This window comes from Triticum aestivum, chromosome 3D (assembly GCF_018294505.1).
Source record: "Triticum aestivum cultivar Chinese Spring chromosome 3D, IWGSC CS RefSeq v2.1, whole genome shotgun sequence".
Lineage (NCBI taxonomy): Eukaryota > Viridiplantae > Streptophyta > Magnoliopsida > Poales > Poaceae > Triticum > Triticum aestivum.
In genome coordinates, this window is record NC_057802.1 from 94,892,212 (window position 1) to 94,918,580 (window position 26,369).

General features: G+C 46.7%; 2 protein-coding genes across 4 annotated transcripts; both read right to left on the reverse strand.

Moving 5' to 3' along the window:
- Positions 1 to 660: 660 nt before the first annotated feature.
- Positions 661 to 1,866, reverse strand: LOC123074245 (protein FAR-RED ELONGATED HYPOCOTYL 3-like). Its single transcript, XM_044497137.1, has 2 exons — positions 958 to 1,866; positions 661 to 880 (listed from the first exon to the last, which is right to left on the reverse strand). The coding sequence occupies exons 1-2, from the start codon at positions 1,857 to 1,859 to the stop codon at positions 856 to 858; spliced, it is 927 nt and encodes a 308-aa protein (XP_044353072.1). The 5' UTR covers positions 1,860 to 1,866; the 3' UTR covers positions 661 to 855.
- An 18,600-nt stretch (positions 1,867 to 20,466) lies between these two features.
- Positions 20,467 to 24,122, reverse strand: LOC123074246 (uncharacterized). 3 transcript variants are annotated; one of them, XM_044497140.1, is made up of 5 exons: positions 23,924 to 24,122; positions 23,327 to 23,526; positions 22,464 to 23,231; positions 22,231 to 22,356; positions 20,467 to 22,147 (listed from the first exon to the last, which is right to left on the reverse strand). In XM_044497140.1, exons 1-3 carry the CDS (start codon positions 24,065 to 24,067, stop codon positions 23,096 to 23,098), a joined length of 480 nt encoding a protein of 159 aa, XP_044353075.1. In that variant the 5' UTR covers positions 24,068 to 24,122; the 3' UTR covers positions 20,467 to 22,147; positions 22,231 to 22,356; positions 22,464 to 23,095. The 3 variants fall into 3 exon arrangements, with proteins under 3 accessions (XP_044353075.1, XP_044353074.1, XP_044353073.1); XM_044497139.1 differs by having other exon boundaries at positions 20,467 to 22,134; positions 23,327 to 23,529; XM_044497138.1 differs by having other exon boundaries at positions 23,327 to 23,529.
- Positions 24,123 to 26,369: the final 2,247 nt, after the last annotated feature.

Genomic DNA, 26,369 nt, shown 5'->3' on the forward strand with positions numbered 1-26,369 from the left:
TCGGTGGCGGCAGCGGCGGCGGCGGTTGCAGTGGATAGATAGAACGCGCGTGGAGATCGCGAGGGAAGAACCGCCCCGACCAGGTGGCCAGCGCGGCCCATTTAAACGGGCTGTAGTCAAAATAAAAATTGTTAAATGGGCTTGGCAATGGGAGCGGCCGTGTGTCGCGCCGTCTTACGGCATCCGTCACCCCCCCTCCACGTCATCGCGACAAGCGGCCCGAGTTACACTACAAGCCATAAAATGGTGGGTTTTTCTTTTCTTTATAAGGGGAAAATGGTGGGTTTTTGGTACGAAGTCTATACTATAGACCAAAGTGAGCTGGTATCTTCTATATCTAAATGGTGGTGAACCAAAGGAGTGAAAAAATTTAATTATTACCACACATAATTACATCTTCTATATCTAAACAACTAGCCACCACTAACCTATTTCTCTTAACATGCAAGTTTGCCACCTCGTCATTCAACATGTATGGAGAAAGGTCCACCACAACATGCAAACAAAATATTCCCGCAACAACATATACATGTTACACGTAACCATTTCTCTATGAATATATTGCAAAACATTCCCGCAACAACATGCCAGGTATCGTCTAGTTTTCTAATATAATATAACTACAGTGGACAACACAAAAGATGCCATCATTACAATGGCTAAAATGCTATCCATTTTCCATGATTAAAGTCCCTAGTGACCGCCTCCTGTTTAGTCCATATATGCTACAAGCACTATCTCAAGGTACTGGCCTCTTGCAATAGTATATATCATGTATCATGTATGCAGTAACACATTGTAAACACCTCACTATTAGATCACTGGATTCATCCTAACATAACTTTAGCAACTGTTCTACTCTTCTTCGCCCACCACGCTTCTGCACACGATAACAGGAAAAGTTAATGAATGACAAGTTAAAAACAATTATAACCTACAATGCATACAAAAACTTACTTCTTATTTAGTTTGCATTTCTTGCTGCGTTTAGTGTGCCCTAGCAATTTGCATGCGCCGCACCTGATTCTGATCTCGTCGTACGAAAGTGGCCTACCATTTTTCGACATAGGGCGGTTCTCATCTACCTTAGTTGCACCTTTCGTTGATACTTTAATAGGATCATGAACTTCAACTATGTTGCCTTCACCATCATCTACATATTCAATTGCACAAGTACTAAGATCAGCCGTTTTCTTACTCAAATTTTCCTTTAGCTGATCATACTCATGGCTCTTAGCTATCACGGCCTTCAAACTCTCCTGTAACTGATCCCACAAAGTTGGGTGTTTGCATGCTGCATGCATAGCTTCTGAAGCCAACACACTGACCTGGCTATATTTCATTCTTTCAGCTGCTCCAGTCCATCCAAATCCCAACAGATCGCTTGTGCGCCTGGCGGGCAGTCCCAACCTTGCGTCTTTCGTGAACCGCACAAGAACTAAACACTTTGGTATTTCAGATATATTCAAGTACTTCAGTACATGGAATATGTGCTTGCAAGGTAGACCCTTTCGAATCATTCTTCTGCAGCTGCACCTTATAGTTTCTGCGGAATTTACTGGAGTGTACTCCACCCAAAAACGGCTCTTCCGGTTATTCTTCCAGGCCACGATGTACTGCTGTGATCCGTCTCCGAGCTTTATTTCTACAATCTCCATGCCACCAATTTTCCTAAGATCAGCTTGCAACATATAGAAGTTTGCTGGAGTGAAGACGTGAGAAGCAGCTATCTCAAGTTCCCTCGAGCTAGTAACTGGCACCGGTAAACTCTGTGAGGCCGTGCAATCATCTCGTGCCTCATTCTCACGGATACGTACAACGGCGTTCTCATAGTGCAAAATCATATCCACCAGGGTCATTTCACCGTCTAGGTGGAGGTGAAGGCATGAGTTTAGACTTTCACTCCTCTGGTTGCTTTTCATGCCAAGCCAAAAACCCTCTGTCAGATAAGCCGCGGCCCACAGTCTCCTCTTCTTATACATCCGTCTCAACCATGTTACTGTTTTTTCCGACTGCCATCTTTTGGAAAACGCGTGCCATCTCTCCTCAAACGTGGCCGTGGACGTGCTGTAGTACAGAAGAGTTCGGAACTCCTTCAAGGACTTGTGACTGAGGTGAATCTTCATATTTTTTTCTATATGCCACGTACATATACGGTGCCACACGTCTGGCAAGACTTGGCGAATTGCCTTGATCATCGCAGCGTCGGCATCCGTGATAACACTCATAGGCATCTTTTGACACATGGACCTCAAAAAAGTCTCCAGCAGCCACACATATGTCTCTTCGGTCTCGTCCGAAACTATGGCACAAGCAAAAACAGTGGTCTTCCGGTGATTGTTAAGACCAACAAAGGGTATGAATGGCATACCATACCGGTTCATCTTGTACGTGCTGTCAAATACAAGCACGTCGCCGAAGTCCTCATAGTCATGACGAGACTGGGAGTCACACCAGAACATCCTATTCATATGTCCTTCCTTGTCTAGCTTGTACTCGAAAAAGAAGCTAGGATCCCTCTGTTTCCTACTGACCATGATGCCTATGACTGTGGCAGCATCACCTTTTGAAAGCAGCTTCCTCTTCTCCCTGGCGCAAAGGTTGTATATTTCACGCCTGGTAAAACCAACACCGCCGTACCATACATGTTTGCTGATGAAGCAATCCATCATGTCGTGAATTCTAATCCCTGCAGCTCCCATGGACATTATCTCATGCTTCTGGTACTCTTTGATTTTTCTGTGGGACCAAAGAAAAGGTACCTCGTCCGGTCCTGCCAAGATATGGCTATGCTTGTCCTCAAAACTATCAACATACCAAACCCCACGCTTTTGGTCAAGCTTCACGGTCAGGTGCGCTTCGCAGTGGCAGCGTGTCTCGGGTCTGAGCCTACGGCTGTGTCCTTCCTCGGTTAGCAACCTGCTGTCACGTTTTCCTTGTCTGGAACAAACAAACCGCCTATAACGCATATGACGTGACTCGGTTTTGCTATACCTGACCCTATTCTTTCTAATGCTGAAACCATTATCTCTAGCATAGCTGTTGTAGAAATCATACGCAGCCTCGTGAGACGTAAAAGTCATTTGTATTATCTGCATGAACATATCCCTCTTATCATCTGCACTAGCAGTATCTTGGACATTCTTTTTCCCCTCAACTTCTGTCACCTACACAATCATAACATAGCCATGAAAACAGTTTTCTATGGTATAACATTACTTCCATACAACATTGATTACATACATACCTCACTCATGATGACCGACGATTGCGACTCCCCAGAATCAGATGCAGCTAATGATTCGACATCAAGGCCTGTCTCCGCGTCGGATTCACCGTAATAGTCGTACGCATTATGACATTCGGAAATGAGCTGAAAAATATAACACAAATACATAAGTACTTATCATATAATATTCCAGGATTAATTCAATTTGCATGCATGCCAACAAAAAATTCCACTTCCATACCTGACTAATGTAATCTTCATTCGAGATCTCCGAGTTGTTTTCCTCACCATCATCATGCTCATTGTTTTCCTGACCATCATCATGTTCATCCATCTATAAATTTTCAAAATATAATATTGTCGGATGCCACCAAAAAATTACAACATGATAATGCCACTCACATTAAGATCTTCCAATACGTTCCCATTCTCTGACCTATCTCCACGATCTGAATTTTCATCATCTGACCAATCTTCTATCCAGTCTTTCATCAGTTCTCCAAACTCCATGTCATACATCATATCAGTTAACTCATCGTCCGCCATTTCCTACAACAATTAATATGTATCATCACATGTGCAAACATTATCAATGCTGACATATACAACACCTAGCGCACGATCACGGATGTTAAATAAACTACACCAACCGGAGAGCGCCCCAACCGAGGGCGTTCAGATCGTGCACACAACCGACGCCAACGACCTCTGATCGGCCATGGATCCTCCCCCCTCTCCACACCAAGCGGCGTTAAGGTACGTCCCACGAATCCAGTACGTGATCACTTTGGATCACGAGAAGCAGCGCTACCCGTGATAACATGCACCGCCGGATTCCTAGCCCACGGCACCAGTCGTGATTATTTTGGATCGCCGGATACCTAGGTAAGCCGCCGCATCAAATAACGGAGCCGTCGTGCACACAACCGACGGCAACCGACGCTAGGTTAACCCTAGAAAGAAGAAACCCACTTTAGCCCGCGTGATCTCTATGTATATCACGACGAGCAGCACTACCAGAACAAGATCTGCGATGGCCTGGACCGCCAGAAAGCTAGGTTGCCCGCCCCGCTAGGTTAACCACTACGACGAAAACAGCGGCAGTTCGTTTGATGCTGCCGCGAGCGAGACAAACGTGGGGAAACGGGATGCGGTACCTGCGAGCGCTGGAGGTTGACGACGGTGCCGCGCGCGCTCTCGGACGAGATCGCCGGCGATAAGATCGCTGCCGCCGATATTCCTACAGAAACTCACCAGAATGATGGAGGAGCTGCGTGATTGATTGAGCTGCGTGATTGATGGATCGGCCGTCGTGGGTCGTGTCATCCTTTTTTTCGGATGTCACCGTATACATACATATGGGTCATACGGGTTATACGGGGCTTGGATATGGGCTACGGGGCTTGGATATGGGCAGCAGCGGGCCGGAGAAAAAAATAGATGGCGGGGGTCAAGAATACCCCTAGGAAATTGAGTTAGGGGGTGCACGGGAGCAAGCCTCGTGCAACACAGCCACCTCTCCTCGAGCTTTTCTTAAATGGGGAGGCACACATTGTTGTCAAAATTCTCATCTTTTGAAGGTCAACCAGTAGCTTACAATCGCAGTGGACATTCCAAAACCCCCCATAGAACCGCACTACTCCATAGTGAGATCATATCCCACGATAAGGCAAACAAATTAAGTGATCTTCCTAGAGATTAAGTATGAGAGAGTGACAAAAATATATTTATATGTGCATACCAAATACATAAAATATGAAACTACATCTTATGAGAATCCAATGATATATGTTTCAAATTCTAGATGTAAAATATATTTGATTATGAACTTAATCAAAATTTATAAGGTTTGAGATTTTAACAATCTATACATATACGTTATAAAACGAAGGGATAATACTCTTTTGATACAAGGGAATATAAAAAGGCCTTGTATTTTTTTACAACCCAAACGCTGGACAAAGGGAATAGATTTTTTTGGCAAGTCAAAGCTGGCCCTCAGCCTCACGTGAGGTAAATATATACGGGCTGGAGTGGTGGCGGGCAGTGACGTCCACGTCTCTCCTCAGTCCTCCCCTCTCGTCCAGCCGGCGTGCATGCATGCATGCGGCCACTGGTATGGCGACACGTTGCCGGCACGTGTCGGGACGCGGCTGCATCGCGCTCACAGCTCAGCGAGGCTGCCGTGTTGTCTGGCCGATCGATCTTATCGAAACCAGCCAGCAGCAAACGGCGGCGACGACGATGCACCGTCGCTATAAATAGGTATTACCTCCAACTAAATCAAGAGATCCACGTATGCTCGATGGGTGATCTGGGGCGGCTGGTGTACGGGGTGGCGTTCGTGGCCGTCGCCGGCGTCTTCTTCCTCACCCTTCACCTCTACCTCGCGCCTCTCCTCTACCTCTGCTCCAGCTAGCGACGGTTGTGTCTCCGCAATGGTTGTTAGGCCGGATCCAGCGACGGCGATGCGCGCGGGCGTCGCACTCTTTCCTTGAAGCATCGACCAGGAGCTGTGCTCCTTCCCTCTCCTCACGGCCATGGCTTCGGAAGTTGTGCTCCTTCCCTCTTCCATGGCCGCCATAGCTTCGGAGGGGAACTTAGATCCGTTGAATCAGGTGGTGGACACGTCTTCACGTCTTTCTCTTCTTAGGCGCATCGTCTCGAAGCAGCCTACGATCAAGAGGCTGGCGGATGGCGGCCTCTTGCCCGCGTGCTTTGCTGAGGTGTGGGTTCTTTCGGCGACGTTGATGGCGTCAGGAGGAGTTGGGGTCGAGGTTCCCTCGGCTTCGATAGCCGGATTTAGCGTGTTTGATGTGCTTTTACGCGGTTTGCTTTGTTGTTGCAAAATCGGAATGCGGTTGGGCAAGTCCAGGTAGAGGTAGTGACAATGACATTGGATCGATTGCGGAGGGCTCGCGTGCTCTGAACCCTGCATATTTTCCTTACCAATTGTGATACTCATAGTTAAAGTTGAAGTTGTTTTCCTTTTAACACGATACAGACGCAAACGCTCATACATACTCCCTCCTTAAACTAATATAAGAGCGTTTAGAATATTAAAGTAGTGATCTAAAAGCTCTTATATTAGTTTACAGAGGGAGTACACGCATACATTCATCTTTATAAATAACACAATATATAAATAACACAATATAGACGCAAGCGCTTATATATACGCGCATACATTCATCTCTATGAATGTATACACGAACACCCTATCGTTATGAGCATCTTCAAGAGACTAAGCCGGCATATCATTTTGAATTTTACGAAGTCACTGTAGGCGCTTCGTCGTCGACGGAAACGTCTCCTCCCACTGCGCTTCGTCGTCGACGGAAACGTCTCCTTCCACTGAATTCGTTTTGTTGGAAATCCTGAAATATATCCAGAAATAATGCGAGCATCAGGACTTGATCCCTAATGGGTTGGAAATATCAGTCTCTCCAACCATTCAATTATAGGTTGGTTCGCATTGAAGTTGTTTCGTTGCCATGACTCGGCATGGGTTGTGAAAGTTGGGCCAGACCGCTAACTGTATTGGAAGGATCCATTTTCAATAAGGTCGCTGGCAAGCTCCCTCCGTGGCAAGGAAGACATGTCGCTACTGCTAGCCGGGTTGTTCTTGTCAAAGTTGTCCTCTGCCATCGCCATTTACCATATTACACCTCTTGATATTCTGATGGCAGTTCTCAAGAAAATTGACCATCTTCGCCGTCCCTATCTTTGGGCGGGAGCCAGACAAGGTGGTAGCCTGGGTGTGCTCAATTTAGACAAATTTTTCAAGGCTCTTAGGCTTCGATGGCTCTAGTTTGAATGGAAAGAGCCCACAAAACCATGGATTGGTATGGGCACGCCATGTACGGATAAGGACAAAGATTTGTTTGCGGCTGCCACCATAGTCACGGTTGGCAATGGGCGTATGGCCAGATTCTGGAACTCCTCTTGGCTGAATGGTTTGTGCCCGTGTGATATTGCACCTGACATCTTTGATCTATCAAAAAAGAAAAACTGCTCGGTCCAGCAAGCTTTATCAACCAACACTTGGATCTCTCATATCGACATCTCCAATGGCCTAACCATCGACCACGTTCAACAGTTCGCCAACCTTTAGGAAAAGGTTGCTCAGGTCACACTTGTTAAGGATATGCAGGATTCCATTATTGGGAAGTTCATCAAAGACGGTTTGTATTCTGCCTCCTTGGCTTATAAGGCGCAATTTGAGGGCCTTACTACGTCGGACATGGTTCTTTCAGTGTGGAAGGTGTGGGCTCCTCGGCGGTGCAAAATTTTTGCTTGGCTTGCTCTTCAAAATAGGATTTGGACATCAGACCGCCTTCTTCGTCGTGGATGGCCCAACTGCGGTCTTTGCCCCCTTTGCAAGCAAAGTCAGGAATTGGCGGCCCACCTACTGTTCCAATGTCGTTTCACCCTTCGCATCTGGAATGAAATTCTCCAGTGGCTCGGCTTGCAGCACATCAATACCGCAGCTTTGGTGACGAGGGTCTCAGTGAGGGAATGGTGGACAGGCAACATTCATATCCATAGCGAATCCCCCAAGGCTGATGATGCTCATCTCCTGGGAGATTTGGTCGGAGCGCAATGCTAGAATTTTCTACAATACGGCTGCTCCGTCGGCGGTCCTTGTTAGTAAGTTTAAAGAGGAGTTGTCTCTTTGGGCTTTGGTGGGCGCCAAGCACTTGAGTATTGTAATGGCGCAAGAGTAGGCCTTTATTTTCTTGCCGCTTTGTGGCATTGTCTAAACCTTCTCCTTACTCAATGAAATGGCAAATCTTTTACCTTGTTTCAAAAAAAAGTTGGGCCAGACTGATTTATCTTTAGCAGGGTTTATCTTCCAGACTCTTCTTTCACTTTGCCTTCGTTCACTCTCGGCATTGTTTATGTCGTATGTGACTTTGTTTCTGAAAATATTTGGTGATGCATCAAAATTGTTGCTTGAAGCCATGGTGCAACCGATATCATTGATTTAGTACTGTTTGTAGTATTATAAAGTTGTACTAAAACAACGACAATTCATTTGGAGGACCGACAATTCATTTTGTTTGAAGGGAGCATATTGTAATAAAGCAGCGACAACTTATTATTTAAAAAAATCTAAAACTAGCTAGTGATTTATGAAGTTAGTGAAATAATTTATTTGAAAAAAGTGAAATACATCTAATTTTTGTCTGAAACTGCTTATTTCAATGTTTGAAACTGATATTTGTGATCAATGAAATACGTTGCAATATATTAGTACATGCGAAGTGAAATATGAGATATATATTTTATAATGATAAATCAGTTTTTTTAATGAGTCAAATTAACATAGTATTTCAATTGAGTGACTATAATGTGTTTTTTTGATATGAATGAAATCTATCATTTATAAATGAGTGTAATATGTTTTCTCAAATAAATGAAATCTACTTTTTAGAACGAGTGAAATGATTTTTTAGTTGATAGTTTTTAAAATGAGTGAAATCAGTTTTCTCGAACAAATGAAATATATATTTTGAACTGGGTGAAATGAATTTTGTAAAGTGAGTGAAATCAGTTTTCTCAAACCGTCGTACTCTTCCATCTCATCCCCCACGTTGACTTTGTTCATTAGTTTCAAAAGGGAGTGATCTTTGGACATGTAGTAGAATCTAGAGAAGTCTCTAAAACATCTATGCATAGTGCTTTCTGATGAAATACATCTAGACAACATGTTACATTCAAACGGTAAATATTGAGGTTATGTAAGTAACCATCGTAAATACCACATTCTCTAAAGTTAAACTACCACGAAATCCGTCTAGCCCAAGATTATAGAACACATCAATACTCCGTTAATTAATTTTTAGACGCACAACGTTGACTAGCAGAGCAAAACAAAATGAAGCGTGCCTTGCTCGTCTAGTAGTTTGTATTGCTAGTCGATGTATAATTCACGCACAAACTAAAAATCTAAATGTATCCCTCCCAGAATCATAGGACTTCCGGGATCTTTTGTGGCATAGATTGTGCTATACTCATGCACAGGTGGATATTATCAAGAAACTGACTGACTATCCATAATAGCGTGGAAAGAAAGTCCGGAGGAAGAGTGGCCTGAGTTTCTCGCCCCTTTGCCATGCGTTCAACATCGACAACTTCTCTATTTCATCTATCTTGTCCATACTCCATACCCGCTACCCATATAGTTTTTATAGAGTTGATCTGATATACACTGTATAATTCAGGCACAAAACTAAAAACATCCTCCCCGCAAAAAGAACTATAGTTTGGATAATCGGAAAGGTGTGACAGCACCCGGGTGCCCCGGCACCCGGTTATCCCGTCCGTCCAGCGGCATGAGGATCCACGTTGATAGTAGTACAGGCGCAGAGGGGTTGCATCATTAGAGTAATTAGGTTCGCTTTTTTAAGGAGACAAAGAGCGAAGGGAGGGGGCGGTAGGATGCAGAGATATGTATTGCAAGTCTAGCATGTCAGGAATCCTTGGCGGTCGACGAGATGGATGAGATGACAGCATACAGCCGCTGCATGCGTCCGTTCAACACCATGATAGATTCCCATTCGCCACGTGTTGCTCAGCTCAACGCATTACTCTCTTCTTCGCTAGCTGGTTCAGTAGGTCACTGTGCCCGACAGGAAAGTACAGGATTCTTTGACTGGTCCTGTGATGCATGTGTGCATGTTGCCTTCTCTCTCGTTTAAAAATAGTGTAGTGCTACGCATAGGGAAGAGATAGAACAGTGATGGTGAAGCCATGGATCAGATTATTTATGTCTTTTTGTGAAGAGGTGTGCGGCTAGGGCCACAGCAAGCAGAAGTGAATAGCTACGTAAGAACCGAATACTAGCCTTTTTGACTTTTGCTCCTGTTGCTTAGTGAGACACGCACGCACTCTAGCTGGTGCGGCCACCCTTGTTACTTTTTTATCCGTGCGCTTTTCCTGTCTTACTGTTAATGATAAAAAGAAGGCAAAAATACACAAGGATAAAGGCAAAAAAATCAAATATTGTTGGATTTAATACGACGAAAGGTCTATGCAGATGCATAATTGTTGGTTCATCGCCATCTAATTATGCATTTTGCTTCCATGCTATCTATCTGATAAGTTTATATTTTCAACACTTTATAAGTAATAACGTCACATATTTCGATATACCCATGGTCAATTACTCATGCGCTTCCACTCTCTCACTGTTGTACACATCCAAGATAATATAGGAGGAGGCAAAAATGATAAGGGCTCCAATTTGCCGTCTGTGGTTGTAGATGCTCTTAAAACTTGTTCCATATACATATGCATGGACATGTGTTCCCGGAACAAACAAGATTAGAACACGTCAGTAGGTGTACCGAGTTCAAGTTGCAGCCGTGTTATGCCGGGGTGCACCCGCGAGTGTTTGAGGGACCGAATTTGCTATCCGTGGCTGAAGATGCTCTTAGCACTAGTACTAGGTACGTATGACCTTGCAGGTGTTTCTGGTGCAACAAGTTAGAACACGCGAGTAGGTGTTCGGGGTACGAGTTGTGGCCGTGTTGTGCCCGGGCGTGTCCGCGGGCGTTTGAGAGCCTGAATTTGTTGCAGTGGTTGTAGATACCCTTAGCGCTTGTACGGGGGTATATATGCCCGAGCAGGTATTCCTGGTTGAATATAATTAGAATGCGTCAGTAGGTGTTTTATGTACAAGTTGTGGCCGAGTTGTGCCCGGGTGCGTTCCTGGGTGTTTGAGGGCCCGAATTTGCCGCCCGTGGTTTTAGATACTCTTAGCACTTGTACCAGGTACATATGCGCGGGCATGTGTTCCTGGTGCAATATGATTAGAACACGCGAGTAGGTGTTCGGGGTACGAGTTGTGGCCGTGTTGTGCCCGGGCGCATCCGCGGGCGTTTGAGAGCCCGAATTTGTTGCAGTGGTTGTAGATACCCTTAGCGCTTGTACGGGGTACATATGCCCGAGCAGGTATTCCTGGTTGAATATAATTAGAATAGCATCAGTAGGTGTTTTATGTACAAGTTGCGGCCGAGTTGTGCCCGGGTGCGTTCCTGGGTGTTTGAGGGCCCGAATTTGCCGCCCGTGGTTTTAGATCCTCTTAGCACTTGTACCAGGTACATATGCGCGGGCATGTGTTCCTGGTGCAACATGATTATAACACGCCAGTAGGTGTTCCGGATACAGTTGCGACTGTGTTCTTGTCGGGCGCGTCGGCAAGCGTTTGAGTGCCTGGATTTGCCATCCGTGGCTCTAGATGCTCTTCAAACTTGTACCAGGTACATATGACCTTACACGTGTTTCTGGTACAACAAGATTATAACACGTGAGTAGGTGTTTCGGGTACAAGTTGTGGTCGTGCTATGCCCGAGCGCGTTTGAGGGCCGAAATTTGTTTCCAGGGGTTGTAGATGCCCTTAGCACTTGTACCAGGTACATATGCTCGGGCAGGTATTCCTGGTACAACATCATTAGAATGCGTCGGTAGGTGTTCTGTGTACAAGTTGCGGCCATGCTGTGCCCGGGCTTGTTCCTAGGCGTTTGAGGGCCCGGATTTGCCGTTCGTCGTTGTATATGCTATTAGCACTTGTACCAGGTGCATATGCATAGGTAGGTGTTCCCGTTACAACATGATTAGAACACGCGAGTAGGTGTTCCGGGTACAAGTTGTGACCGTGCTGTGCCCGGGCGTTTGAGGGTCCGAATTTATTGTCCGTAGTTGTGGATGTTCTCAATAAAATTAGTAATTGTATGGTCATGAACCATGGCAGTATTGATCAATCAATCCAAATCTCCAACAGATCGCAACCAACGACTGTAGATGTGGCTACAATGCGCGACAACAAAGGCGACGCGTTTCAACAACAGGGACTTCAGATTCGTCCCATCAATCCCACTGGCTTTCATGGTATATGCTGAATTGCTGCCGGGTATAAGTTGTGGCCGTGTTATGCCCAGATGCATCCGTGGGTATTTGTGGGCCCGAATTTACTCTTCATGTGTGTAGATGCTCTTCGAAACTGTACTAGGTATATATGACCTGGCAGGTGTTCCAAGTACAACATGATTAGAACACACGAGTAGGTGGTCTCGGTGCAAATTGCGGCCATGTTGTGCCCGGGCGCGTCTGTGGCTGTAGATGCTCTTAGCACTTGTACCAGGTACATATGACTTTTTAGGTGTTCCCAGTACAACATAATTAAAACATGGAAGTAGGTGTTCCGGGTACAAGTTGTGACCGTGTTGTGACCGGACGCGTCCGCGGGCGTTTGTTGGCCCGAATTTAATCTCCATGGCTGTAGATGCTCTTAGCAACTGTACCAGGTACATATGATCTGGAAGGTGTTCCATGCACAACATGATTAGAACACGCCAATACCTGGTCCGGATACAAGTTGCAGTTGTGTTGTGCCCGGGCGCGTCCGTGGCTATAGATGCTCTTAACACTTGTACCAGGTACATATGACCTTTTAGGTGTTCCCGACACAAATTAATTAAAACATGCAAGTAGGTGTTCCGGATACAAGTTGTGGCCGTGTTGTGCCCGGACGCGTTCGCGGGTGTTTTTGGACCCGAATTTACTCTCCGTGGCTGTAGATGCTCTTGGGCAACTATACCAGGTACATCGACGCAAAAAAAACTATACCAGGTACATATGACCTGGCAGGAACTTGTACATTATATGGATAACCGTAACTTGTATCAGATACATTTAGGCATACTTGTATCTGGTACAATCAACGCATAGTGATTGAACTCGGAACATTCAACCGCTACAATGATACTCTTGTACGTGGTACATTATATGGACAACCGTATACTTGTAGCAGGTATATTTAGACATACATGTACCTGTTACAATCAGCGCACAGTAATTAGACTTAGTACATTCAGTCGCCAGAATGATACTCTTGTACATGGTATATTATATGGATAATTGTATACTTGTACTAGGTACATTTAGGCATACATGTACCTGGTACAATCAACGCACAGTAATTGTACTTGGTACATTTAGCCACCACAATTATACTTTTATACGTGGTACACTATATGGACAACCGTATTATTGTACCAGGTATATTTAGGCATACTTGTATCTGGTACAATCAGCGCACAGTAATCGGACGTTGTACATTCAGTCCCCACAGTGATACTCTTGTACGTGGTATATTATATGGACAACCGTATACTTGTACTAGGTATATTTAGGCATACATGTACTTGATACAATCAACGCACAGTAATTGGACTTGATACATTCAGCCGCCACGATGACACTCTTGTACGTGGTACACTATATGGACAACCGTATGCTTGTATTAGGTACATTTAGGCATACTTATACCTGATATAATTAGCGCACAGTAATTGAACTTTGTACATTCGGCCGCTACAATGATACTCTTGTATGTGGTACATTTAGGTATATGTCTCCTCACTTGACATTGGGATGAGCACCCAACTTATAATGGTGCCATGAGATTAATACTCCTGCAGCGGTATAGTGAGTATCATCGCAATCGTCAAATCTATTATTCATCATATATACGATAGCCGCGTAGGACTCCAGCACCCCGGCCGCTTCTCCTTTGCCCCCCGTGCTTAAGGCCCGTGCTCGAAACCGCACCCTAGGACCCCTTCACATACATTAATACAACTTTGTCTCTATCTGTTTTCTCTCTTGCCAGCGGCGCCATTCTAATACCTTGGCCGCACCGCCCATACTTGAACTCCGCGACTCCGCCACCTACGTCGATATCCCCAGGATCCACGACGTTTCTCCTCCTCCACCGGTCCAGACCACACTCCTCCATCCATTGCAACGGTACCATTAGCCCATACGGTAGTCACCATGCCCGGCAAGTGTTTGTGGGATTGCTCGTGCTAAATTTTGTTGTCTGTTCCTCTATGAAATAATGGATTCAGATATGGAGTAAATATACAAGCACAATGTTGAGTCGTCCAATAACTCTTCCGGCGAGGAGGGCTACTCAGATGAGATGCACTATGTTGGGTAGTAATATTGGTTGTTGCCCATAACTTATAACTGGTACATTAACCAATCAAAAACATACATATACATGGCATAATCAGCGCACAATAATTGGGCTTGGTACATTTGGCCACCACAAGGATAATCTTGTACCTGGTACATTAAGTGGATAACTGTATATTTGTACCTGGTACATTCAGACATACTTGTACCTGGTACATTAAGTGAAAAATTGTATACTTGTACATGTTACATTCATGCATACTTGTACCTAGAACATTCAGGCGACTCCACCATACAACACTCAATATAATAATAGTAATGACATGATCAACCAAAAATAGAGAATAGATTTTTCTTCCATGAGCAACGTGAAACTCATATGGCCGCGGTACCTCATTCAGACACTTTCCCGGCAACACTCATGATCTTCCCACGTTGAAGGTGGAAAACTCCCATTGTGCACGCCCATATGTCACGATTACAAGCTTGTCTCCTTCCTTGAGATCGAGACGAGCACCCAACTTATTAATGGTGCCACGAGATTAATGCTCTTGCAGTGGTATAGCGAGTATCATCGCAGTCGTCAGAGTTATTATTCATTATGCGTACGATAGGCGTGTAGGACTCCGACACCTCCGGGCGCTCCTCCTCCGCCCTCCGTGCTTAAGGCCGATTCATAAAAGCGCACCCCAACCCCCCTGGACCCCGGACATCCTTAATACAACTTTATCTGCATATGTTTCTTTCTTGCCAACGCTGTCGTTCCAGCACGCCAGTAGCCCGCCCACCCTTACTTGAATTATGCAACTTTGTAACCTACACTGCTATTTGTCCCCAAATCGTCAGTACGCTATTTGTATTGTTTTAGTTTAAGTCCAAAATGTAATTGAGGTTTTGCACCTCGGACCTGAATGTTCCTCGCGTTATTAGGAACAACTAGAAGGTGTTTATATTTTGGTGTTGTCGCTGAACCATATTGTCGAGCTTTTGACTTGTGAATATAGTAACGTGACCCTATGCCAATTAGTATCAAAAAACTTTTGGCTTATATGTGACATGTGTACGCAAAACATGGGAATAGAACTGGTGACGATATGTGTTGATTACGCCAGCCCAAGCAATTGAGTACATATGCATATATTCTTTTCGGGTTTTTTGTCAATATATAAGTATTGTTCAAAGTCAAAGTATCTCTACTTTGACCAATTTTGTAGAAGAAAGTATTAACACTCACAATGCCAAATCAATATTGTTTGATCTATTATCAGATGTAGTTTCATATTATATATATTTGGTATTATAGATATTGATGTTTTTTAATATAAATTTGACCAACTTTGGAAAGTTAACTTAGACAAAAGTCTAATATGTAGAGTAAAAATGACCAGAGGAAGTATAACATTTCTCTCTCTGTGTCTCGCAGCATCCATGCCTAGCCTATACGCACCTGGTCTAGCGAATTTTGTGATCCATGATTTGTCTTGAATATAGTAGCAAGCTAGTACTGTGCAGCCTGCTTCACTATAGCTACCTAAGCATAGGACAGGACGCATGTATTGCGAGGCTCTCAGTGTGTACTTTGTCAGTCCAGCCGCTGCACGGCATGCATGCTACTAGTGGTTGGGGCCCGCCATTGCGGGCTTCTTGAGAGGAAGTTATGCGTGTATTTTTTTCCTCTAAAAAACCCTCAACTCCATCTCAAAATTAAAAAAAAAATTCTCACAACACGTGAACATCACATCCATCTCAAAAAGAAAAAAAAGCCTAAAAACATTCTTAAAATGAAAAAGAAACAAAAGTCTCACTTTCATCATTCAAAAATAATCTTCAAAAAAAGCTTTTCTCAAAAGAAAAAAAGATATCAATTTCATCTTTCAAAAAATCAAAAAGTTTCTCAATTTCATCTTCCAAAAAAAAAATTCCACGGCCAACCAACATGCGCCACGTGGCCATGCTGGTTGGCCACCATTCTCGCGTAGCTTATTGTTAGGAAATGAAAAAGAAACAATAGTCTCACTTTCATCTTTCAAAAATAATCTTAAAAAAAGCTTTTCTCAAAAGAAAAAAATATCAATTTCATCTTTAAAAAAAAGTTTCTCAATTTCATCTTTAAAAAAATCAAAATGTTTTTTCCCATGGCCAGCCAGCATGCGCCACGTGGCCATGCTGGTTGGCCACCATTCTCCCGTACCTTATTGTTATGGATACGCAGCGATTTTACAAGCCGCCACACGGCAACGCATGCGTGCAGCACCACTACGTAGCAGGTCCGAGAAAGAACGGGTACTTGCCGACAAGCATGACCGGACATCAGGGTCCCATCTGTCAAATACGACCATACATCTGTGTCCGATTTTGCACAAGGGCTTGCTAAAAATCAGTCGACTGAGATTTAACCAAGTCTTAGTCGATCATGAAACATTTTTTCTCAACGCTTGCAACTTTTTTTCTACCGGTTGCAGCATTCGTCTTGTTGATTGTAGCATGTTGTCCCTCATCGATTGTAGCATATCGTCTCACCGGTTGTAACACTTGTCATTAACGGTTGGAGCATTTTAATCACACCGGCTGCAGCACCAATTTTCATTGCTTGTAAAATCATTGCAACATTTTTCGTCATCGGTTGTAGCATCTAGCCGTACCGCTTGCAGCAAAAGAACTACGCTGACGTCACTCGACTATGACTTGGTTAAGTCTTAGTCGACTGAGTTCTAGACAGACCTATAAATAAACGCCGCCTGATGGGAGATCCGTCGCTTCCCTCCTACCCTAGCCCTTTAGGCATCGGGCGCCGCCATCATCGCGGCCAGTGCCGGCGGCAGCGGCGGCAAAGATCTGCCTCGCGGGAGAGCTGGCGGCGCGAGGAGTTGGCCCCCCGGCGTCGCCTTGGGTGGCGGCGCAAGGGGGTCGAGCGGGGGCATCGCATAACTGTGTAGAGAAATTTATAAAACACAATTTTTTTGTTCGGACTGTGACATTGTCCCATAAATAGGTTGCACTGTAACATTGTCCCGGGAACAGCAATAACACCTGTAGCAGGTACGTATGCCCCTGGCAGGAGTTCCAGGTACAGCACGATGAGAACGTGCCGGTCGGTGTTCCAGGTACATGTCCTGGCCATGCTGTGTCGTGAACAGCACACGCCGTGGTGTGGCAGCGCGTCCCAGGTGCATGTTCATCGCGCCTTGAGTATTTAATTTGGTGTTGCCATTCTGATGTCTAGTCTTCTGTGACGGGACGTGGCCGTTCTTTGGTTTCAAGTTTCATATCTCCGTGTAAATAAATGCGACTTCAGAGTAAACCGGGGCAGTCTTATAATCGGAGGAATTAGTCAATGATCCAAACTGGGATGTAGTGATCGACTGATCGTGGTGATCTTGAAAATATGGGGCGAATACATCTGAATTGAGAAATAATTTTAATTCTTTTAAAAAAGTTAAAACTTTCTTAAACCTTTTTCTGACAAACATGGCCGAGCGTACTATTCGTGTAAAAAGGTTCGTGGACTAATGACTCGTGCTTTCCTCATGAAAAAAAAAACTAGAAGTTCAAAAGATGTGAATAATAACTTTTATATAGTATATTGATTTTGTTTTTTCATCCAGAATATCACTGTAGTCATTCTTTTACGAATCTTTTCACATGAGTGTTACACTAAGTCATATTTGTCACAATTTGTTTTCAGAATTTTCTGACTCTTTTTGTTAATTTAAATTCTCAAATTTTCAATTCGGGTGCATTGGGAGTTTGGGACCGAGACCGATTGGCTATTTCCATGGTCAATGAACAAGAAAGCGTATCCTTTGAGTGGTGATTATTGTGCTTCTGGTTCACTGAATGTAAAAAACCTGCGTTATGAATTAAAAATTTATAAAAATAATTAACAATATAGATATAGCATACATCTGATATGCGACATAATTTTAACGGTAAATTCAACTCACAACAAGAGAAACAAAATTTCTTTTGCAAAAAAAACAAGAAAAACAAAAATAACGAATTAGATGTGATAGTGCTAACGGGCCCTATTCATAGCCTGGTTTAAATAAACTACTCCCTCCGTTCCAAATTACTCGTCGTGAGTACTATATATAGCTACGGGAGCCAAAGGGTATTTCCCATGATCTTTCTTTTTTGTTTCTCGAGCTATGAGTTGAATTTAGAACTTACATATTTTGACATGATAGATATATGTTCTGTTCATGCACTAACTATTTTTAGCATTTTTGGAAACTTACTGCATTAAATTTTGAGTTTGGGCGCACCAATAGCGCAAGAGCCCTTGGTGGAACTTATAGGTCACACCGGACCGCTAGGGTTCCTCCCCTCGCCGCCGCCACCGCCCCGACCTAGCCTCCCCGCCGCCGCCGGCCGCCGGGCGCGCGCCTCCCGGCCCGCCCCGCTCCCCCTCCCTCCCCTCCCCTCCCGCGGCGCGCCCGCGCGCGCCCGGGGGGCTCCCTGCGGCTGCGGCCCTTGGCCCCGCCTCCCTCCCCTCCCCCCCGCCGTCGTCGGCGAGCTCCGTCGGGCAAAGCCCGGGGGGCGCGGCGGCGGCGGGGCCCTCCTTCCCCGTCCGCTTGGGGGCGCCGGCGCGGGGCGGCTCCTTCGAGCGGCGGCGTTGGACGTCCGCGGGATCCAGCGGTGCGGTGCCGGTTTCGCGGGGCGGCGGGGTGGCCTGCTGGTGGCGGCGCTCCGGCGTCCCTCGTTCTGCGCGCGGGGCGACTGCGGTGCTCCCGGCTCGGGAGGTGGCGCGCGACCGGTCTCTTGCCGGATCCGGCCGGATCTGGCTTTGGGGGCCGGCCGGCGGCGCCTGGCTCCGGTGGTGCGTGCCCGACGGCTCCGGCGCTTGGAGCTCGCCGGGCGACGCGGGTAGGGCAGCGGCTGGGCGTGGCCGCTGCTCCGGCCGTGGGCGGCGGTAGGGGTAGGTCTCGGTGGTGGCCTACCGGTGTCGTGGCGGCTTCACGGTGGCTCGATGGATCTGCCCGCGGCAACGGCCGGCTTCTCTGGCGTCGGTGTGTCTGCGTTCGGGCCGTCTCGACCTTCACCCCATCTCCTCGTCGCCCGGGCGCTACCTCCATCAATGGGCTGGTCCTCTCCCAGCTGCGGTCCACCGCTCGTCTTGCGCCCGATGCCGCAGGACCGAGCTCGTCTCGCGCACGATGCAGCAGGACCGAGCTCGTCTCGCGCACGGTGCAGCAGGACTGACCTCGTCCCCCTCTCGGTGCTGCAGGACCGAGCTCGTCTCGCGCTTGGGCAGCAGGATGGGTCGGTGGATGCCAGTTCTGGCCGACCCTTTGGGTCTCGACGCTGGGGGTTGCCCAGGGGTGCGAAAGGTGGGACCTTTCCGCTCGTCCTTTTCGTTGGGGTGCGGCGGGTCTCGGGTGAGGTGGTGTCGAGGTCTTGGATGCTGGGGCAGCGGCCCTGGTGGTGGTTGCGCGGTGCTCTTGGGCAGAGCCCGTGCCTTGGTGCTGCCCGGTCACCATGGTCGTGTGGGCGGCGTGGTTGCCGGGGTGTGGCGCTCGGTGGTGCTGAATATTGGCCGAGGTGAAAACCTGCTCTATCTTCGGACGGACCGGCGGCGGCGAAGATCGTTCCCTTCTTGAAGGCGTCGTCGCGGCTCTCATTGCCCGTCATGCGGCTCCGGGGGAAACTTTGATCCTTGGATCAGGCGGTGGCGGCGCTCCGGCGTCGTACCCTTCCTGAAGGCGCCGCCTTGGAGTGTATGGTTCGTCATATGTAGCTTCATCTCTTCGGGGCGGTAGTGCTAGGAGTGGTGTTGCTGCGCTCAGCGCCTATGTATCCTGTCATGGATGTGTGCGTGTGTTGTGATGGTGTAGCGTGTGTTTGTACTGAATACTTGTGGTTTGATGCTTTATATATAAAGCGAGGTGAAAGCCTTTTTCGATAAGAGCCCCTGGTATATTAGTTACATGTGTTGTTAAGCAAGGAGGCATCAAACGTGTGTTGCCCTACTTCTTGGCGTTGGAGTTGCCCGGCGCTTGCCTTTGGAGTTGCGGCTAGTCGGCCATCATGTCTACGGCGGCAGGGGTGGAGCTATAGCATCTGGTTACGCCTTGGGCTAAGCTAGCTTTAAGCGATGCACCTTAGTGATTCTCTATACTTTGCAAAGATGAATTACGAGAGACGTTGTTACCAGGCCTAGGGCTATAGTGCTAGTTGCCCCATGGCTGTCATCATACAGAATCTTGTTTGTTTGTTCTTTCCTGTGGACCACAAGACAAACTTGGTGGAACTTTCGGGATCAAATTCAACGCGTACCGACAGGTTTGGATCAACAGACTTCATATTTCTAAAACTTGACAGTCTTATAGATGTCATCCGTTAGTGCATCTTGAGCTATCCTTGAGCAAAGATACCTTAAGTTCTGCTTATGGAGCGGTGTGCCGGTCTGATCTCCATGTGTTGTTGCATTGATAATATTGTATACCTTGCTGAGGGCTTCCTGAGGCTAATATAATTCTCTCTGAGATTCTTGATGAAATTCATAAGAACCGGATTAGTCTGACTGTGAATTCCACTACCTTGTCTCCTGACGACTTGCAGATAGAGGGTGACTGTGCTCGTTACTGAATATGCTAACATACCAACCATGATCCTTGGTGTGGAGGAGCCGCATCCACGTCTTGCACTCTGTTTTGTACAGAAAAAAAAAAATCTATTTGTCTGGTTTACCCTGCACATCACAACCACAAAGAGACAACGACAAAGCTAATGTCTACAATATAAATGCCAAGCGATTTCCAAGCACGAAAGAATCCAAACGCTTTTAAGATGGTCCCTCTTTCCACCTATGATGTAAGAGGAGTATTTGATCACAACCGGTCAACGGCAAGTCTGGACATGTAAACTTTCTCAACTATGGCAAGTTACTTTGCTAAAAGGAATTCTTTTGAATGGATCAATCATTCTTTTGCCCATATCGGTATAAATTCTCATGATTCGTCACATACACCAGACTTACTTTTGGAAGAAGAAAATATATTCTTCCATGGAGACCTCTCATTTATTGAAAAGTATAGTTAATTGTCATTCTCCAAGAACCATCGTATACAGATTTTTTTCACACTTTAAATTATCACAAATTATTTGTATCGGCTCAAGAAATGATCATCGAAAAAGGTTGGGAAATGCAGTAAAAGATCAAAAAAACCATTAGTAATTTGACAAATATGCTATCGGCTTACATGTATGTATTTTACGGACCTTTTGGCACTTAATCAAAATGGGAAGAAAAATAAAGCTCAATTTGTGAGGATGTAACAGAGCTAAAAGTGGAAGATAAACAGGTTGCAATTAGTATAATGATATTTCTTTCCTTTTATTGTCTGACTTTAAGATGTAATCATTCACTGGTTCCTTATTTACGTAAAGTGCAAAGTCGATATTTCTTTCCTTTTATTGTCTGACTTTAAGATGTAATCATTCACTGGTTCCTTATTTACGTAAAGTGCAAAGTCGATATTGACCTTGTAAAGGAATTAATAGATTCTTACCTCCCAAGAGGTAAGACACGTTCGACCCATTGGACTGGGAAAAATTGATGGCTCATATTAACTTGAAACATCTTATCATCACGAAATGGGGCAACAAGATGTAGTTCTACTGAACCTTCAAGCATGACGCTATGTAACTGACCTGGCACTAGCAAACAATTTCGTGCATCAGCTGGTAAGGCCGCCCATCTCCCCATCTGGATTTTGCATGACGAATTCCGAATCCGTTCTCCCAAGCATATAGGTTATACTGTTCGTACACTTCTTGGCATGAATCAAACGACATGCCATCTACAGGAGCAAAAGTGTCAGGTGTGCGTGCTTGCTTCAGACTTTAGGAGACGTCTTTCAATCGTGCTCAGTTTGCTCGGGGTTGCTCTGGCTGCAAGTCCATTATGAATCCGGTACCTGGGCCAAGAAGCTTGAATCATATTCAGTGTCGTGCGCTGTTTTTTTCAGAAACATGAAACAAGCTTTGTCTGAATAAGAGTTACAGATGCTCACCTGCGTTCCAACCTCCCGTTGCTTGATACGGCTAGTGTTCGCATCTCCACGGCCGCCGTTCTGTGCATCACTGCTAGGACGCCATGCGGGAAGAGATCGGACACGTCACAACCTACCACTTCAGATCTGAAAAGGGGTTGAGGGAGGGTGCACGGGATATGAACAGATGAACAAGGAGTGGTACGAATAGAGGTGCTTCTCCGCTAGAACCAATGGAGTATATGTACACTAACCAGGGGATTGCTTCAGTTTCCAGATCAGGGATGATTGATCCGAGAATTTCTAGACCATGAACAGCCGCAGGTCCCTCTATTACTTCGATCGGAGAGACATGGCCATGGTTGGAATCAATGCGTCCCAGCACTATGCCATGCCATCTTCGCCGATCTGCGTGGATTCCATTGGCACCCACGACGGGTGGTGTGTTTCTCTGCGAGGGGTTGAAGACCAACGCAGGCTTGGGGTGAGGTCTTGTCGTTGGTTTGAAACACGGGCCGACATGTCTATCATCTCTTTCAATGGGATGCAACCATGTCAATATCCATGTGGACTGGCTGGTGACAGAGGCTATGGATTCTGCCTATGATAAACAGTAGCGATCTAGCCCAGATGCGTTTCAAATAATTTCAGTCTACTGCGCTTACTATTCACCTAGCCTGCAAATCCAAACCGTGGTGCAGAGACCCGCACATATCCCAATGGGCTGGGTACTGCTTGGATGGTCATGATAACCGGGTGTCTAGGCACCCGGGACCTAAAAATTCACTCTCTTGGATAATAGGTAGAATCATAGCCAACTCAAAATCTTGAGTTTTTTTCTAGTTACCAGAAAATACAAACTCGAAATTTTTGATAGACATTGGCTTCATCGCTTAGAGAAGAAGGCCGCCCACACCCGCTTCGCCGCTTCCTCGAGCAAGCAGCTCGCCCCGGTGTACGGGCTACGATGCCCATGAAACCCACCAGATCGTCCCGTAGCTTTCGCCGACCGAGCCGCGTCCCTGCATGAATCACATGAACAACATCGATTGAACTATGGTAGAAAGACAAAATGGAGAACAGATGAGGGCGTAGATACATCGCTGCTCGATCTTACCAGACGGCGTCGCCGGAGTTACGCCTGCAGACGTGGTCGGTGAGCTCGCGGAGCAGCTGCTTGTTCATCCGGCATTCGGGGTCCTTGTCTCTGCCGTACATCTCGTCCGCTTCCGCCATCTCGTCGTACAACTCCTCCTTCATCCTCTGGATTCGCTTCAGGACGCGCTCCTTCTCGCCCCCACGACTGTGAGTTTGCTGCTGCTGGCGGCATGAGCAATGTCGTCAGTTATTTTTTCCTTTGGACGACCACACATGGGGAAGCCCCCACATTGCATTAAGAAGAGGAAAAAAATTATGAATCAAGAAGAGGAAAATTGAATCTGTTTACGAGGGAAATCGGATCCGAAAACCACACATGGTTTGGCTAATTATAGGGGGGAAACCGAGCGAAAATCATGAACTCCACTACCTAGCTAGATTAGACTAGGACCGGAGCGCCGCGAACAAGCGACACTAACATGACAGTACTGGAGGGTGTTCAGGTCTCCACGGCCTTAGCAGCCAGAGCCAGCATAGCAAGGCCGTCGATCAGGGAGCCGTACGTGCATGCCAATGGCCAAAAACAATCGATCGATCGGGGTGTGAAGGTGCGTACCTCGGTGTGGATGAACCTTGGAACGAGCTGCCGCTGCCCCAGCTCGACGGCCGGCGAGAGCCGCGATACTACCGTCTCCTGCGTCTGCCGGAGCGCATGGCCGCCAATCTTCCTCGCCGCGAACCCTAGCGCCGCCGCGGCCATCGATCGCCGGTCTTTTCTTTACTGTAGCACGAGCAGTGCGTTGTATCGTTGTGGGGTCGTGGGTTAGGTTAACTCAGGGGCTGGCGTGGCCGCATGCATATATACGCGGCGCGTCGTGCCATACGGTCGGCTACAACTCACTCACGTACACGCCTTCCTTTTCATCTAAGGAACTTTCTCTTTTTTTAGTGGGAAAAAGAACTTTTTGATAAACTTCTTCTCCTTTATTCATTCATAAGTAGAGTAGCATCGTTTACAAGTAAAGAGATAACCTCATATCCATCCAAACACTCGGAGAAGAAAACCTAGCTAACCTTGCTAGTTCATGAGCTACTCGATTACGTTCCCTATTACAATAATCATAAATGACATGGGAAAAACCTAATGACATAAAATAACAGTCATCTATAATGGATGAAGCGACTGAAGAAGAGTAGCCTTGGCTCAACGCATTCACCACCTCCATGCTATCCGAATTCACTTCAATCTTACTGCGTTGAAAGAACTTTCATTGACCAAGTAGTAATAAGAGCATATACAGCCGGGCTTGACAAATTCGACCCTCAAACACCAGAGTACGTGCCTGGGCGGGACCACGGGCACTGAACGGTCACGCCTCATATGTTTGCTTCCACATCCAAACCCTTCATATCGTACGCCCACTTATCACTCTACCACTTCAATTCAATGACGGACTTCACCGACACCGATACCAAACCTAGCTTGAGAGAGATCGATCACAGGCATGTGGTGAACGATACCGAGAGAAAGGGCACTGAAATGAACCATATCAAGCACATGTCTCACTCTACAAGTAAAGTTCGATGAGCTCTTAGCGGACCTATGCCTACTATCTACTAAGTGTGTACTAGGAAAAGAAAGCAAACCAATCAATGCAGCTAGTTTCCCCTGCCGACGAAGCGCGAACTACTTGTTGAAATTGCGGATCCAAATCTTGCATTAAACCCCAAACCCATGCAACCCATGCAGCGCTACCTATAAACACAATCAACATGTTGGGTCACCATTGCATCTCCACACAAAAGTACCATAGTTCATCAAAGTTCATCGGCGGACAGTGCAAATGCATAATACAAATAAATAAAACAAGGAAGGACGGAGGAAATCACCATTTCGTCGCCAGCCCCTTCCCCTTCCAGTCGTCGGCTCGACTGTGCACCTCCTCCATGTAGGCGTCGACGTGTGGAGGTGCATTGTCGTCGAAGATGGAGGTGGATCCATCCATCAGGTTGGAGTCGGAGCTGCACCTTTGGCCCGACAGCTTGTGGAGCAGGCGGGCCGCCTTCGCCTTCGTCGTCGCCTCCTTGTTCGCCCTGCGCTCCGAAAACTCAATGGCGATCGAGTCGGAGCACCTTGACATTCTTGCAGCAAAGGCGTCGCGCATCCATCTCCGCTGTCACAAGAGAGCGGCGGAGGACCGATGTGAGGAGCACGGCTCGGGATTGACTGACGCGCTCGCGCATGACCGGCATGCGGTCGGCGCCTCCCCTGCCCATGCCCTCTCCTCGCCCGCTGCCGCTCGCGTCGGCTGCTCGTGCGCGCCGGCGCGGGCACGAGGACCCAGTGGTGGGCGGTACCTGGAGCAGGGGGTACGGTGGTGGTGGGTGGGGTACATGAAGGAGCGGAGCAGCCGGAGCTGCACATCGGGTGGGACAGGCCAGCGACGTTGACGGGCGACGGGCGTTGACGAAGATGATCCAACAGTGTATTGATTGAGCCGTGACTGCCTCAAAGCGATACGGAGGGCGATCTCCTCCACATCGTCTGGCTCCGCTTCGCATAGCAGGCTCGGCCGGTTATCGGATTCCCCACCGGAGCCAGCGCTGCTTCCGTCGCCGGCCATCGAATCTGATCAGAGGGGATCGAAAGTGGAGTGGGCGGAGAGGGGAGTGAAGTAGAGTTCGGATTGACCGTTGTCTAGGGTTTTCCGGATGGGGATATTTGTGAGGCACGGGTGGGCCAGGCTAGGCCAACCCAAGGTGGCGGACTCGTCCGGGCCGCCCCATATCCACCCTATATTTGGGCTAGATATGAGGGCGCCGGACATCACAACCGGTTTAAGGCACCCGTCTGGGTCAGTTTTTTACGATCTGTCAGTGACCGGGGTGTCCCACCGGGCGTTTGGGGTGATTTGGGGTGCCCGACTATAGATGCTCTAAAAATTTTATTGTTATTACTGAGGAGCATTACCAAGGAATTCCAAAAAAAAAAAACAGACATGTACCTGTAAAAAACATGTGACAATTATTCTAATTCAGAAATATGTTTCGAGCATGTACTT

Excerpts from the sequence above, each read along its gene's own strand:
- LOC123074245 (XM_044497137.1), bottom strand. The coding sequence starts at position 1,859 with ATGACCCTGGTGGATATGATTTTGCACTATGAGAACGCCGTTGTACGT. Across the intron at positions 881-957 it reads AAATGCAAACTAAATAAGAA|AAGCGTGGTGGGCGAAGAAG; the intron begins GTAAGTTTTTGT and ends TATCGTGTGCAG.
- LOC123074246 (XM_044497139.1), bottom strand. The coding sequence starts at position 24,067 with ATGGCCGCGGCGGCGCTAGGGTTCGCGGCGAGGAAGATTGGCGGCCAT. Across the intron at positions 23,530-23,923 it reads CAAGGTTCATCCACACCGAG|CAGCAGCAAACTCACAGTCG; the intron begins GTACGCACCTTC and ends TCATGCCGCCAG. Across the intron at positions 23,232-23,326 it reads AACTCCGGCGACGCCGTCTG|GGACGCGGCTCGGTCGGCGA; the intron begins GTAAGATCGAGC and ends TGATTCATGCAG.